The sequence below is a fragment of the Pan troglodytes genome, chromosome 11 (genome assembly GCF_028858775.2).
Source record: "Pan troglodytes isolate AG18354 chromosome 11, NHGRI_mPanTro3-v2.0_pri, whole genome shotgun sequence".
Classification (NCBI taxonomy): Eukaryota; Metazoa; Chordata; class Mammalia; order Primates; family Hominidae; genus Pan; species Pan troglodytes.
The window spans coordinates 17,876,158-17,892,496 of record NC_072409.2 but is presented as its reverse complement, the minus strand read 5'-3'; the positions used below and the strand labels follow the sequence as shown (position 1 = coordinate 17,892,496).

At 41.3% G+C, this 16,339-nt stretch overlaps 1 protein-coding gene across 16 annotated transcripts in view; it reads right to left on the bottom strand.

Moving 5' to 3' along the window:
- The window catches only part of CDK5RAP2 (CDK5 regulatory subunit associated protein 2), a 189,363-nt gene that overhangs the window by 157,814 nt on the left and 15,210 nt on the right, over positions 1-16,339 (bottom strand). For all 16 annotated transcript variants that reach the window (XR_010148469.1, XM_016960336.4, XM_016960345.4 and 13 more), the window contains 1 exon segment: positions 1,826-1,936. Coding sequence is in view for 15 of the 16 variants with exons in the window: in XM_016960336.4 (XP_016815825.3) it covers positions 1,826-1,936 (111 nt within the window). In the remaining variant the exon portion in view is untranslated.

Below are 16,339 nucleotides of genomic sequence, written 5' to 3'. Positions count from 1 at the left end.
ATGGGGAAACCCCATCTCTACCAAAAGTACAAAAATTAGCCAGGCGTGCTGGCGTGCACATGTAATCCCAGCTAATCAGGAGGCTGAGGACAGGAATTGCTTGAACCTGGGAGGAAGAGGTTGCAGTAAGCCAAGATTGTGCCACTGCACTCCAGCCTGGGCAACAGATGGAGACTCTGTCTCAAAAAAAAAAAAAAAAAAAAAAAAAGAGAAAGAAAGATATCATTAAGTGAAAAATATAAGGTGCAGAACAGAACATGCTTGCATTTATGTAAAAAGAGGGTTTATACACATACACACACACAAACACACACTTGCTTATACTATATATACATAAAATTCCTCTGCATAAGCAATCAATATTTATTAGATCTAGAGGACCAGGACACAAGGGTGGAAGAGTGTTTTCAGTGTATATCTCTTAGGCTTTTTGAATTCTAAACCATGTGCACCTATCCAAAAACTTACACTGAAGAAAGGGGCAATGAAATCAAGTCATCTAGTCAGACAATTGAAGTGGTATAGTACAATGAGGTTGGAAGACCTGGGCTCAAAATCCACCTCACGTAGTAGCTATATGACATCAGGTGGGTTACTCATCTATAAGCCTGTTTCTTCCCCTGTAAGATGAAGATAAACTCCACGGCATAGGACTGTCATGAGAATTACAATAAGATGCAAATGTACAGATGCCCAAGACAGTGCCTGATAGAGTTGGCAATAGACACGTTTTGTATTCCTATCACCCAAGAGGTTCTAGACGCATGACCACCATACTCACATATAAACTGCTTTAGGCTATTGGTTTTCCTTTAAAATTGTGATTGCATCACTACTCCCTTCCAGAAAAGGGGACATCCTCATTGTCTTTCCACTCCCAGAGTGAAGAAAAAAACTTTCATAAGGGACAAAGAAGCTTTTCAATTCTTGAAAAGGCTCAGAAGTACAGCACAATCCCTCTTCAAGACAAGTCAATTTAAGTTCATCTGCTGAAACTCAAGGAGAGTTCTTTTTCCTCCTTCAAAAGTTTCCACTGGTGCAAACTTCAGAGGAGAAAAGTCAGAATAATTCCCAGGCCAAGGGCTAATCTACTAGAAAAAGCCAAGAAAGAGGCACTGAAATATTGTTTGTACTCCTGTCTTTTCAAGAAAGCCAAGTTCTTTTTTCAGTTTTCAGAACCAAGGTTTGTTTTCAGACAAAGACCTGCAGGTCAAGACTTCAAATGAGGACAGCCTTTTCTTCTGACAGTTACAGGCAAGCACACAGGAATACCGAAGAGTCCTATCACAGAAAAACTGACAATCCTAACTTTGGGCTGCCAAAGGAAGCCTCAAGAAGACGATAATTGTCAAGCACTGACTGTGTGCTGGAGCTTTTCATCTGTCTTCTCATTTTAATTCACACAAATAACCCTACGACAAAGGGATTATCACTTAATTCTGGAAGCAAGCCCCAAAAGCTAAACTGACTTGCCTAAGTTACACAAGTTAGCTGGTAACAGTAGAATTCAACTCCAAAACCATTCCACCATTCCACTGCCTGTTTCTAAAGAACACATAATTATAAAAACTTAATTGAGGTAAAAAGTAGTGAATCCGAATTCTGATTTTTAAAAGACAGTGAAAGACTTTCTTAAAATTAATCATGTACCCCTTTGCTTAATATTAAAGTCATCCTAATATCTTTATGCTCCCCATAATCAATTCAGATTAAATGAAAGCATCTCTATTCGTGCTAACTCTAAGAACAAATATTAATCAAATTTCTGCTTGAAATAACAATGAGAAAAGACACAAGGGACAGTAATGAGAAATGGGCCACTCACAGTTTTGTAGATATGTTCAGTGGGGCCATGAAATTCCTGTTGCATTCTTTCCTCAAGGAAATAGATGCGGAGCTTTAGGTTAAAGTTTTCTTTCTTCAATTCAGTGATTTGCTGAAAAATATCACAGAAGGGTCATCAAAAGCAAACAAAAGACAGAGGGTCCAACAGATAGTACATACATTAGTCGCTATGGATTACGAGGCTACAAAACTGATTCAAATGTTAAATACTAGAGAAAGCTTATTTTTGCTACCATTCTACTAACCCAGAAGAATTAAGTGGTTCCCACTAGCCAAAGTTAGTACAATTTGAGCATTAAAATGAATAATGACAGGAATGAATAATGACTGAATAAAGAAAGAATTCAAAACTCCACACTGATAATAAGAAGAAAAGGAAAAGAAGAATCTCTTATTTTCAAAAGAAATCCAGTTAATAAATGTAGAATACAAGGAACAGAAAATCACTATTTTACAACCTCTATAGTAATGATTGATTAAGGTAAGAATCAGCAGCACTAAAAGCATTAGATGAAAGATCACTACAGAACATAATATTCAGACAGTCATAACATATCACCCACAAATGGCTTATTAATTACAAAAGGAAAAGGTAACCTTACAATTTAGAAAACTTGCGAACACCATCTCGACCAAAAAAATTCATCTCTTATCACCACTGAAGGGATAAACTAACATCATTTTCCTCCTGAAATAAATCAATGAGAGCAAATAATTCCATCCAAAGTGCTTCTGTCTATAACCTTTAACCTGTATCTAATCAAGAGGAGTCTACCAGATAAATCTAAGTTGAAGAACATTCTGCAAAACAACAGAACGGAACTCTTCAAAAATCTTAATGGCAATCCTAAGGCAAAAATGTTTGGTGAACTCTTCTAAATAAAAGGAGGTTGAAGAGGCATGACTACTAAGTACAATAGAATCTTGAATTTTTTACAAAAACAACCATATGATGATACCTGGGGAAACTTGAATAACAATTTTATATTAGGTAATAATATGATTTTACAGGAAAATGTCCTAAGAGACACATGCTAATGTACTTAAGAGTGCTGTGTGCAAAAGAAACTACCATCAGAGTGAACAGGCAACCTACAGAATGGAAGAAAATGTTTGCAATCTACTCATCTGAAAAAGGGCTAATATCCAGAATCTACAATGAACTCAAACAAATTTACAAGAAAAAAACAAACAACCCCATCAAAAAGTGGGCAAAGGATATGAACAGACACTTCTCAAAAGAAGATATTTATGCAGCCAAAAGACACATGAAAAAATGCTCATCATCACTGGCCATCAGAGAAATGCAAATCAAAACCACAATGAGATACCATCTCACACCAGTTACAATGGCAATCATTAAAAAGTCAGGAAACAACAGGTGCTGGAGAGGATGTGGAGAAATAGGAACACTTTTACACTGTTGGTGGGACTATAAACTAGTTCAACCATTGTGGAAGTCAGTGTGGCGATTCCTCAGGGATCTAGAACTAGAAATACCATTTGACCCAGCAATCCCATTACTGGGTATATACCCAAAGGATTATAAATCATGCTGCTATAAAGACACACACACACGTATGTTCATTGCAGCACTATTCACAATAGCAGAGACTTGGAACAAAGCCAAATGTCCAACAACAATAGACTGGATTAAGAAAATGTGGCACATATACACCATGGAATACTATGCAGCCTTAAAAAATGATGAGTTCATGTCGTTTGTAGGGACGTGGATGAAGCTGGAAACCATCATTCTCAGCAAACTATCCCAAGGATAAAAAACCAAACGCCACATGTTCTCACTCATAGGTGGGAACTGAACAATGAGAACACATGGACACAGGAAGGGGAACATCACACACCAGGGCCTGTTGTGGGGTGGGGGGAGGGGGGAGGGATAGCATTAGGAGATATACCTAATGTTAAATGATGAGTTAATGGGTGCAGCACACCAACATGGCACATGTATATGTATGTAACGAACCTGCACGTTGTGCACATGTACCCTAAAACTTAAAGTATAATTTAAAAAAAAAAAAGAGTGCTGTGTCATGACATCTGCAATTAACTCAAATGAGTAGAGACAGGAAAAAAAGAGATAAAGCAAATACAGAAAACATTAACTGGTGAATCTAGATGAATATACATGGTTGTTCACTGTGCTATTTTGCAACTTTTCATACGCTTGAAATCTGTCACAATAAAAAGTTGGGGGAAAAAATAATATATTAAGAAAAAGTATATTTACTGAGAACCCACCATGTAAACAAGCACCAAGCTAGACAATTTATATACAATATCTCAATTCTTAAAGTAACACTGCAAAAGTACTGCCTCCACTATATACATGATCAAAGATCACACCAGTAGGGGAAGAGCTGGGATTCCTATACTGCTGTCTGACTCCAGTAACTATGATCTGTCAATTCAGCCTCACTGCCTATAGAGAAAATTCCTGATTTTTTTTTTTTGGTTTGGTTCATCCAGTAAACTTTTCTCTGCAGTCTAACTTAACTTCAAGAACAGATATTAGCCTACACAGTAAAGCAATTCCTAGTATGTTTCTATCCCCATGTTTAAATAGCTAAATGTTCTCCAAAATCCTACCAATATCCCCAGTTTCTCCCTCTCTGTTTCATACATTTTTAAGTCTCTGCCTTTGTGGGAAAAAAAATTCCTCTCGTTACCCTGTTATAAAGAGTGACAGAAACACAAGCTAGGAAGGGACTTTAAATTAGTCCAGGATGATGGTTACCTTTGGGGAGGAAAAGTGCATAGTGCTTGGAATGAGCCACAAAGCAAACTTCTAGGGCACTGATAATGTACCATGTCTTGGCTTTGGTGATGGTTATAGGGTATGCTCCTTTTTTGATAATTCATTAAACTGTTCACATATGATTTGTAGGTATGCCTGCATGTATGTTACATTTCTTTTAAAGTTTATTTATTTTGTTATTTTTTAAAGATGATGTCTTGCTCTATCACCCAGGTTGGAATGAAGTGGTACAATCGCAGCTCACTGCAGCCTCAAACTCCTAGGCTCAAGGAATCCTCTCACCTAAGCCTCCCAAAGTGCTGGGATTATAGGTGCAAGCCATCACACTTGGCCTCATTTTTTAAAGTTTTTAAAGTCAAATAGTCTACTAGTCTATAGTTAATATGAATTATTAAAAGTCAATTCATCCATGGTTAAGTAAATTATAGTATGTTAATCAATAGAATATGATAGAACCATAAAGAAGAATGAGACCACATTGTGCACTCATAGGAAATTAAGTCCAAGATACACTGTTAAATAAAAACGCTATAGTATGGAACATTATATAGATAGATTACTATTTTTTAAAAGGGCAGGGGATATGAATACATAATTATTTACTTGATATGACAGTAGGCATAAAGAAGTACACTGTATATTTGTACCATATAAATTTCCCATAAACGAAATAAATTTAAATAATAGATAAATGCAATCTTTTTTTGAGACTCTGAATTGTGAAGCGAGTGCTGATGATATTTACTAAATGCAGTGTGTCTGTCCATATTATAGTTCATGCATCTGTTGTTCTCTTTCCATTCTCAAAGTCACTGTTCAAGCTCAGTTTTCAATGGTAAGGCAGAAAGATTAGTGGCTTTGGAGACAATATTAAGTTCAATCTTAACTCTCTTTTATGATGCAACCTAGACATGCTACTTCTTTGAGCCTCAGTTTCCTCAACTTTAAAACAGGGATAATAAAATCAATCTCATAGGTTTTTGAGAGAAGAAAATAAATGAATTTGACGATTTCAAAATGTGAAACTTTTTGTTTTTTTGTTGTTGTTGTTGTTGAGACGGAGTCTCACTCTGTCACCCAGGCTGGAGTGCAATGGCGTAATCTTGGCACACTGCAACCTCCACCTCCTGGGTTCAAGCCATTCTCCTGCCTCAGCCTCCTGAGTAGCTGGGACTACAGGCATGTGCCACCATGCCCGGCTAATTTTTGTACTTTTAGTAGAGACAGGGTTCACCATGTTGGCCAGGCTGGTCTCAAACTCCTGACCTCGGGTGATTCTCCCACCTCGGCCTCCCAGAGTGCTGGGATTACAGGCGTGAGTCACCACGCTCAGCCTCAAAATGTGAAACGTTTAAAGTCAAGTGACTAAAATGTTTGCAACATGCAAAATCATGTATTAAGACATAAGACAACAATCTTGAAATGAATGTAAAGACAGAAAGTCTCAGTGGAGAGACAGATATAAAAAAAGAATCAAGACCCTGTCCCTACAAAAAATGAGATACCGTACACACCTATTAGAATGGCTAAATTTTTTTGGGGGGGGTGGGGGGCGGTGGGTAGACGGAGTCTCGCTTTATTGCCCAGGCTTGGCACGATCTTGGCTCACTGCAACTTCTGTCTCCCCGGTTCAAGTGATTCTCTTGCTTCAGCCTCCTGAGTAGCTGGGATTACAGGCACGTACTACCACGCTCGGCTAAGTTTTTGTATTTTTTTTTAAATAGAGACGAGGTTTCACCATGTTGGCCAGGCTGGTCTCGAACTCCTGACCTCAAGTGATCCGCCCACCTTGGCCTCCCAAAGTGCTGGGATTACAGGCGTGAGCCACCCCGCCTGGCCTGGCAGATCACTTCTCTGTGGACCTCAGCTTCCATATCTGTTAAATGAGAGGACTGGGCCTCCCAAAGTGCTGGAATATGTGAGCCACCGTGCCTGGTAAAATAAAATTTTTTAATCGATAATACCAAGTGCTGATGTAGAATAAATGGTGTTCTCATACTCTGCTGATGCGAATGCAAAATGGCACAGATACTCTAGATATAGTTTGGCAATTTCTTGCAAAAAAAACTATACTTAACATGCGACTCAACAATTCCACTCCTAGGTATTTATCCTAGAGACATGAAAACCTATGTTCACACAAAAAACCTGTACATAAATGTTTACTGCAGCTTTATTAATAATCACCAAAAGCTGGGAGAAACTCTTACGTCCCTCAGAGGGTGAATGGATAAACAGTAGACATCCATATGACAGAATAGTGCTCAGCAACTATGAAACACACAACGTGAATAAAATTCAAAGACATTATGCTGAGGCAAAGAAGACAGTCTGAAAAGATTACATACTGTATGATTCCATTTATACGACATTCTGGGAAAAGCAAAATTACAAGGACAGAGAACAGGGCATTAGTTGCCACAGGCTTGGGGTGAAGAGAGGATTTGACCACAAAGAAGCAAAAAAAAGGGAAGTTGTTGGTATTATGGAACTGTTCTATATTCTGATTGTGGTGATCATTACATGTGCCAAGAACTGCACACACATATGAAAAACTATAACCACACATACATACATATAGATTACAATAGTGATTACAAGGGAGTATACATCTGTCAGAGTTCATCCAACGCCTAAAATTGGTGCATTTTATTTTATGTAAATTATATCTCAATAAAGCTGATTTTTAAAATAACTAAAATGAAATAGGGCAAAATGTGAAAAGCTACACTTGGACGCTAGTACATCTTCGCACATAAACACTCATCACGTATTTTTTTCAGCTTTTTAAAAAATAATTTTTAATAGCATATCATATTCTTTTTAGTAAATACTTTGTTTTTTTGAGACAGAGTCTCGCTCTGTCACCCAGGCTGGAGTGCAGTGGTGCAATCTCAGCTCACTGCAACCTGCGCCTCCCGGGTTCAAGCGATTCTCCTGCCTCAGTCTCCCAAGTAGCTGGGATTACAGGCGGGTGTCACCACGCCCAACTAATTTTTTTATTTTTAGTAGAGATGGGGTTTCACCATGTTGGCCAGGCTGGTCTTGAACTCCTGACCTCAGGCGATCCACTCGCCTCAGCCTCCCAAAGTGCTGGGATTACAGGTGTGACCCACCACACCCGGCCCATAAATACAATTTTATGACTGAATAAAAGAAAACGATAAGCATATTTCACATTAAGTATATTTTCAAACTATCTACCCTTGGCCCTCTTGTTAACACTTAAGGTTTCAATTTTGTGGTTAATAAGAACAGCACAAGAAACAACTGGTAGGTTCATTAGCACCTCCTTTTAAGGAAACAGCAGATAAAACATTCATTCAAACAAAAAACGACTACCCCGTCAGATGCTTCCTATAAAGAGAAACCTTATTCTGTTACTCAGCTACCAATAAAATATTTACGTAGGTTGCTTAGAATGCCCCCATTGTACACAATGCTAAAATTCTTAACAACACTTGAAAGAATATTTGTCCTATTTATAGGTAAAGAAATTTTTGTATATGGCAAAGCAAAATACGCCTTTAGAAGGTCACAGCAAACAACAGACAGTCCCAAATGAATAAAATGAAATACAAGCACCATCTTTTCCACCATGGCCAGTTCAGTTCTCTGCTTGGTACTACTTTCCTCACAGTTTTCTCTGAATACCACTACCAGGCTGGACTGGGGATCCTTCTTCATGTTTCCACACACTCTCTACTTTATCAGAGCAATGCCCATACTGCATTGTCCTAGCTGGATACTCGGCTTTCTACCCACCCCCATCCCATAACCACCTTGTGCACTCTAGACTGTAACCCAACAGATGGTTACTAAATAGCCAATGGTTGGCAGAATAGATGGACAGACACATTTAAGAATTTCTTGGCCAGGCAGGGTGGCTCACACCTGTAATCCCAATACTTTGGTAGGCAGAGCCAGAAGCCTCACTTGAGCCCAGGAGTTTAGGACCAGTCTGGACAACATGGCAAAACCACTTCTCTACAAAAAAATTTTTTTTAAATTAGCTGGGTATAGTGGCACACACCTGTAGTCCCAGCTACTCGAGTGGCTGAGGCTGGAGGATCACTTGAGGCCAGGAGGTCGAAGCTACAGTAAGCCATGATCATGCTATCATGCTACTGCACTCCAACCTGGGTGACAGAGTGAGACCCTCTGTCAAAAAAAAATTTTTTTTTTTTTTTGAAACAGAGTCTTGCTCTGTCACCCAGGCTGGAGTGCAGTGGTGCAATCTCGGCTCACTGCAACCTCCGCCTTCCGGGTTCAAGCGATTCTCCTCCCTGCTTCAGCCTCCCGAGCAGCTGGGATTACAGGTGCCCGCCACCACACCTGGCTAATTTTTGTAGTTTTAATAGAGACGAGTTTTCACCATGTTGGCCAGGCTGATCTCGAACTCCTGACCTCAGGTGATTTGCCCGCCTCGGCCTCCCAAAGTGCTGGGATTACAGGCGTGAGCCACCGTGCCCAGCCAAGAAATTCTTTTTTAAAAACTTTTTAGGCTGGGCACGGTGACTCACACTTGTAATCCCAGCACTTTGGGAGGCCGAGGCAGGCAGATCATGAGGTCAAGAGATCGAGACAATCCTGGCCAACATGGTGAAACCCTGTCTCCATTAAAAATACAAAACTTAGCTGGGTGTACTGGTGTGCACCTGTAGTCCCAGCTACTCCGGAGGCTGAGGCAGGAGAATGGCTTGAACCTGGGAGGCGGAGCTTGCAGTGAGCCGAGATCGCACCACTGCACTCCAGCCTGGCGACAGAGTGAGACTCCGTCTCAAAAAAAAAAAAAAAGAATTTCTTTAAGGCAGTGTGATGTAATAAGAGCCCCCTTAGACTTCAGACCGATCTGGTATACATCACTCCCTAGTTAAACCCTCTATTAGCTCTTTTTTCCATCATTCTTAGAATAAAACTCCCTGCCACAGCCACAAAGTGCTGTATCATCTGGCCCCGTCCACCTCTCCAACCTCATCAGGTATCATCTTCTCCCCTGTTCACAATATTCCAGCCTCACTGGCCTCCTTTCCAGTCCTGAAATAAGCCAAGCCCTTGTCTGCCTACAAAGCTCTTTCTGACGCGTCTGCCAGGGTGGCTCGATCTCATCCCTTCCACCTCAGCTCCAATGTCACTGCCTTGGGGAGGGCCTCTCCAACTACACCATCTAAAGTGGGCCCCATCTCTACGAACCCAACCAGCTCACTCTCTAATACATAGCTCTTACTTTCTTGCTAGAATTTTTCACAATCTGTATATGTCTCATCTCTTTGCATGTTTATTATTATCATGTTTATTACATGAATATAATCCACTTATCTTTCATGGCTGTTTCCTCCAAGGTTTTAACAAGTATCTAGAACACAGTAGACATTCAACAAATTGTTAAATGAGTGAACAAATTAATGAATAAATACAATCCAGACCACTTTACTAGCTGTATGGCCTTAATGAAGTTCACTTTTCCTACATGTCTCAGTTCCTCCATCTATAAAAAAGGGATTATTATAACCATCTCAAAAAGCTAGTCTAAGAATTAAAAGAAATTAATTAGAATGTTTAATATAGTTGCTAGTAAAACATAAGAATTTAAAACATTGAGGCCGGGCACGGTGGCTCACGCCTGTAATCCTAGCACTTTGGGAGGCCGAGGCGGGTGGATCACGAGGTCAGGAGATCCAGACCATCTGGCTAACACGATGAAACCCCGCCTCTACTAAAAATACAAAAAATTAGCCAAGCATGGTGGCGGGTGCCTGTAGTCCTAGCTAAGCGGGAGGCTGAGGCAGGAGAAGGGCGTGAACCTGGGAAGCAGAGCTTGCAGTGAGCCGAGATCAGGCCACTGCACTCCAGCCTGGGCAACAGAGCAAGACTCTGTCTCAAAATAAAAAAAAAGAAAAGAAAAGAAAGAATTTAAAACACTGTTTTTCTCATGTGTACTTTTCCCCTTAAGAGAAACAAGAAAAAAAAAAAAAAAAAAACTTGAGGTAGAAAAACTGAAAACAGCTTACAATACAGTAGGAATAAATACCCAAAATATAAAACCCACAAAATATGACTTGGAAACCTAATGCTCAAAAGAAAGCTAATGCAAGGCTGTATTTGCCACGTTCCAGCCCTTGGAAGCCATGTGTTACTGTGGAAGTGCAGCCATCTGAAATGGGAAACATCTCAACATGACTACAGGGTGGTGCTTTCTGAAACTGGAGAAGGGCCCCAGCTTAGCAGCAGGAAAAATTTTGCAGGAGCTACTAGTCAGTCATTCTGGGTTCCTCCTACTCCCACTCTGTCAAAAGCCTTGCCTAGCCTAAAGTTCCATCTAAAAGGGAAGAAAAACCAACAACATAAAAAGGAATCAGGGCAACTCCAACCCGCCCCACCTCAACTGAAATCTAAGCAAAGTACACCTAACTCTGGCTATCCGTTTCAATGGCTCACAAGAACCTGGGCCTCCAAAGCTGAGGCTCACCCTACCAAATCATCTTTCTTCCCAAGACAGCAAGAGCTAAGAGCAAGAGCTCTCGGGCCAGCAGAAACAGACTAAACTACCAGAGCTGCTACTTTTGCACTGTGTGACCTTGGGAAAATTATTTAACATCTTTGTCCAGTGTTGGCTCATCTATAAAATGAGGATAAAGTCAATTCCCTCACAGGGGTGTTGTGACAACTAAATGAGCTAAAGCACCTGGCAGAGCCTTGCACTTAGCAAGCAGGAAACACAGGATAGCGTTAAAAATCACGCAGAGTGAAGGCAACACCAAGGCACTAAAGGGAAGAGATCTTCTCCAACCCACCCATACTGCTGTCTCAAGGCCTGTGTTCTCCACTCACTATTGACCAGGAATGGTCTGTGCTGATCCTGGCTGTTGCTGACCCTGTGATTATGCTCCACTTGCCAGCCCATTCACAGTCTCAAGACAGTATGGCATCTTTCCTCCATGAAGTCATCAATTTTTAAATTTTTACATCTAGGGAAGTATTCTGGTCTGCATACATAGATGGTGGTATTGTCTCTTTTTTTTTGAGACAAGAGTCTCTCTCTGTCACCTAGGTTGGAGTGCAGTGGCGCGATCTCGGCTCACTGCAACCTCCGCCTTCCGGGTTCAAGCGATTCTCCTGCCTTAGCCTCCCAAGTAGCTGGGATTACAGGCACATGCCACCATGCCCAGCTAATTTTTTTATTTTTAGTAGAGACAGGGTTTCACCATGTTGGCCAGGCTGGTCTCAAACTCCTGACCCCAGGTGATATGCCCGCCTTGACTTCCCAAAGTGCTGGGATTACAGATGTGAGCCACTGCACCCAGCCGATATTGTCTATCTTAAATAATGGTATGTGTATGCACACACACACAGTAAAGCCTTTTTTAAAAAGAAAAAAAAATTCGCTTCTCAGGACCTCAATAAGCAGATCTTTGGGCCACAATGAATTTTTTAACCTTTTTGAAAGTACAAACACTGTTAGACTTCACCTAGCATTAACAAAAACCATGAACTTGGCTACCCGAAGTTCATCTCTAGTAAACAATACTGCATGTAAGATAATACTGCCTACAGCAGCTAAGTGAGGTAGTAAAGAGGGGAGGATACTTTGGAATCAATTTCTGATGCTGATACTCTCCTTGGTGTCTTCAAATCATCAAGAAAACTGTTACTAGGTAAGTATCTTATAAATAATACTGGAGAAATAACAGAATTTTTTTTTTAAACAGGGTCTCTCTCTGTCGCTCAGGCTAGAGTGCAGTGGCGCATTCATGGCTCACTGCAGCCTCAACCTCCCAGGCTCAAGCAATCCTTCCACCTTAGCCTCCCAAGTAGCTGGGACCACAAGCACACATCACCATGCCCAGCTAACTTTTTAATTTTTTTTGTAGAAATGGGGTCTCACTTTGTGACCCAAGCTGGGTCACAACTCCTGGGTTCAAGCAATCCCCCTGCCTTGGTCTCCCAAAGTGCTGGGATTACAGGTGTGAGCCACCACACCCAGCCTCAATAACAGAAATTTAAAACTGAATCTCAAACACCAGTTGGAATTTAACTACCTTATGAAATCAACTATTTTCATATTCTTTTCAACCTTTGCTCATGAATACACATTTCTGCAGAATTATAACATAAGTGAATTTGCATATTCCATTGCTTTCATTTAATATTTCTTAAGTATTTTTCATATTGTGGCAGAATTACATAAAACTATCAGTTGAAATAACTGCACTACCTTGCGCTGAGGTGATTCACAGTCAACTGTTTAACCATTTCTCTGCTATGCACTGATAGACTCAGTGTGCTCTCATGGAAAGTGACCAGCTTTACAATCAGAAAGACCAGGCTCGAATTTTGCCTTCTTTTTGCTTCTCAATCACAATAAGCTCATGGGCAAGTTGTTTAATCTCTCCAACCTCAGCTTCCTCATCTGTGAAATATCCTCAACACACGCTTGTCAAAAGCAAAGAGATAACAAATATAATTTCCCTTCCTTCCAGTTTTTCACAATTATACACAATGTGGCAACAAACACCTTCATCAACAGAGCTTTATTCCTTCTACTGGGTTGTTTCCCTTGTATCAATTTCCCCAAAACGGATTATTGGGCTCAAGAGTAATTTTATATTTATGGCTATCAAAATCTCTTTCCAAATGGCCTTCAAAAAGATTGTAAAAATTTACACTACTCAGCCCTCCATCTGGCCAGGTTTTTGGAGGGCATGGCCAGGACATGCGAGGTGCGGGAACTCAGAGCGTTCAATCCAGCAGGCCATCCCACTACACAAACGAACCCCTGTACTTAACACTTTTACCCCAACAGCCATGAGCCCTACTTGATTCCAAGTACTCAACTCAGCAAAAACCCCTAGCACCGTCAGGCTATATGTTGTGCACAGAGCTCCGTGGAAAGTGGCTATGACACTCGCTCTGCCAGCTACAGACCTGGTCTTCAGCCACTTCCACTGAGCGGCATCCCACACGATTCTTACACTCCTGCCATGTTCTAAGTTCACCCTCATTCTCCCACTCTTAGCCTCACCTTGCCCTCATTACTGCTTGCTTTCCTGACTCTGGCCTTGCATGCCCCCATCCTCATTATAAGCTGGCTGCCTCTAGATATGTCTCTAGGTACATCTCCTCTCCAGCCACTTTAGTAACAATAACCACAGTAGCCGCCCTGTTTGCTAAAGATCTGGTATAGCAGGCACTATCCTAGCATGTTATTTACTCCTCACCACAAGCCTCAGATAAACATTTTTCCCAGTTTTACAGATAAAGCAACCAAAATTCGGAGCTTTAGTATTCCATACAAGGTTACACATTCATTCAATCAACAAATATTAGATGCCTACGATTTTGTTAGGTTCAGCGTTGAGTACCAGACATTGAATAGAGACACATGTTAAGCAAGTACACTAATAAAGGAATAATCACAAACTGTCACAAGAGTCACGGTGGGAGAGACAGGGCGCTGAGTACTTGCTAGAAGACAGAATCATGAGTTGAGAAGGGAGTTAGGGGTAGCCTCTCTAACAAGGCTACATTCAAGTTGAGGCAAGAAGGTCCAGGGGCCTGCCATTCAAGGAAAGGGAGAAAGGGTGTCCAGGCAGAGGGTGGAGCATGCACGTAGGCCCTGGCACAGGGACAAGCTGGGTGTGGCTGAGGAAGAGCAGCCTGTGTGGCTAGAGCAGTGTACGATGGGGAGAGGAATATGCTGAGTTCAGAAAGACAGGAAGCTGCCGATCACACAGGGCAGGTTCTCGTGGGCCAAGATTAGGGATTTTATTCCAAGGTCAAAGAAACATCACAGAAGGATGTACAGAAACTGAACACTGATGGGGCAGAACCCAGGGCAGTGGTTGTAGTCAATGGAATCTTTGGATTAGAGCAGACATCAGCATTCATTGAGTACCCTCTATGCACCAAGCATCATGCTAGGTGCTTTCCATACCTTACCTAATTAATAACTGAAGGAAAGATAGTAGTAGCCCCACTTTACACATGAGGTTTTAGAAGCAACCCATTTAAGGCCACAGATCAGTAAGTGGCAGGGCCAAGCCTGAAACCCAGTCCTCATTATTCTCAAATCCATGTCGTATCTACACACCATGGTGCTTCTGAAAGCTTCGGGGCCATACAAGTGGGGCAGGGGTGGAAGGTGAGGGAGCTATGATCTGGCAGTAAGTAACTCACACATATATTATTGCAAATTTAAAGATGCAAACCTCCTAGTGAAACCACAAACAAAACACTCAAATTTGACCAACTGCCTCGGCTGAGGCCAAGAATTTTCAACAACAGGAATAAGGGCCTCAATGCAATAATGCCAACATCTCAGGGCAGGCGGTATAAGATAAGAACAATAAAAGATAAGGAGACCAGGTGTGGACAGGATACAGGCAATTGTTTCAGCCACACCTGGCTAAGAGTTCTTTCAATTCCTTAGAAAGGAAGCTGCTAGACATAACAAATCCTATTCCATAGTATCTATTGTTTATTGCATGTAAGTTATGCTTAATATCTCCGACATCCAGAAATCTCATTTCTAGGAATCTACCCTTAAAAAAAAAAAATCACTCAGCGAGGCGTGGTGGCTCACGCCTGTAGTTCCAGCACTTTGGGAGGCCAAGGCGGGCGGATCACAAGGTCAGGAGATCAAGACCATCCTGGCTAACATGGTGAGACCATCCTGGCTAATAAAGTGAAACCCCACCTGTACTAAAAATACAAAAAATTAGCCAGGCATGGTGGCATACACCTGTAATCCCAGCTACTAGGGAGGCTGGAGCAGGAGAATCGCTTGAACCCAGGAGGCGGAGGCTGCAGTGAGCCGAGATCGTGCCACTCCACTCCAGCCTGGGCAACAGAGTGAGACTCTGTCTCAAAAAAAAAAAAAAATCACACAACTATGAAAAGATATATGCACAAGGAGATTCATCACAGCTTTGTTTATAAAAGTGAGAAATTAGAAACAACCTGAAATGTCCCACAGTAAGGTTATATAAATTATGGCTCAATCTATCCCTTTTATTAAGCCTTGATTTAATATTACACAGCCAGTAATAATGCCATCCACGAGTATTGAGAATGGAAAGTTATCCATGTCATTCCCTGTCAAAAGCCAAGATTAAACTCTTCCATATGTTCACAAAGATAGCTACTTGGACAGCATATGTTGTACCAGTTTCTGGGTCTTCCCTACTCACCCAAAAAACATGTTTTTTAAAGGGAGAGAGAGATAGCAGTGTCCAGAACAAGTCACAACAGGTACAGGCCTTCACAAAATGCTGCCTCCGCGAGGCCTCCTCTGGTCTAGGGAGGGAAGACCAATAAGACAAGCTCCCATAGAAGAGCAACTGATTTACCAACTTCCTACCATAAGGCCTGCCATACAGGTGATTATACCCTCAGCTAATGAGGATATTAGACAATGGATTACCAGTTTAAAGACCAAAAAGAAGACATGTGCTTTTCACATGCCAGAGTGAGTACTCGCACAGAACAGTCAAATGAAATAGAAAGAAATTCCTTTGATAGAAGACCTGGGTTCAAAGCTGAATAAGTCCCTACCCCTGTCTGGGCTTCAGAGTCCCCACATGTCAAATGAAAGCACTGGAAGAGATGATTCTTAGAGCTCCTCCAGCTCTGAAATTAACTCCATTCTAAATATCCCTTCATTCCATGCCCTTAGCTCCACATTCCTCCCTTTGGGCCCACAACACCACAGCAGCC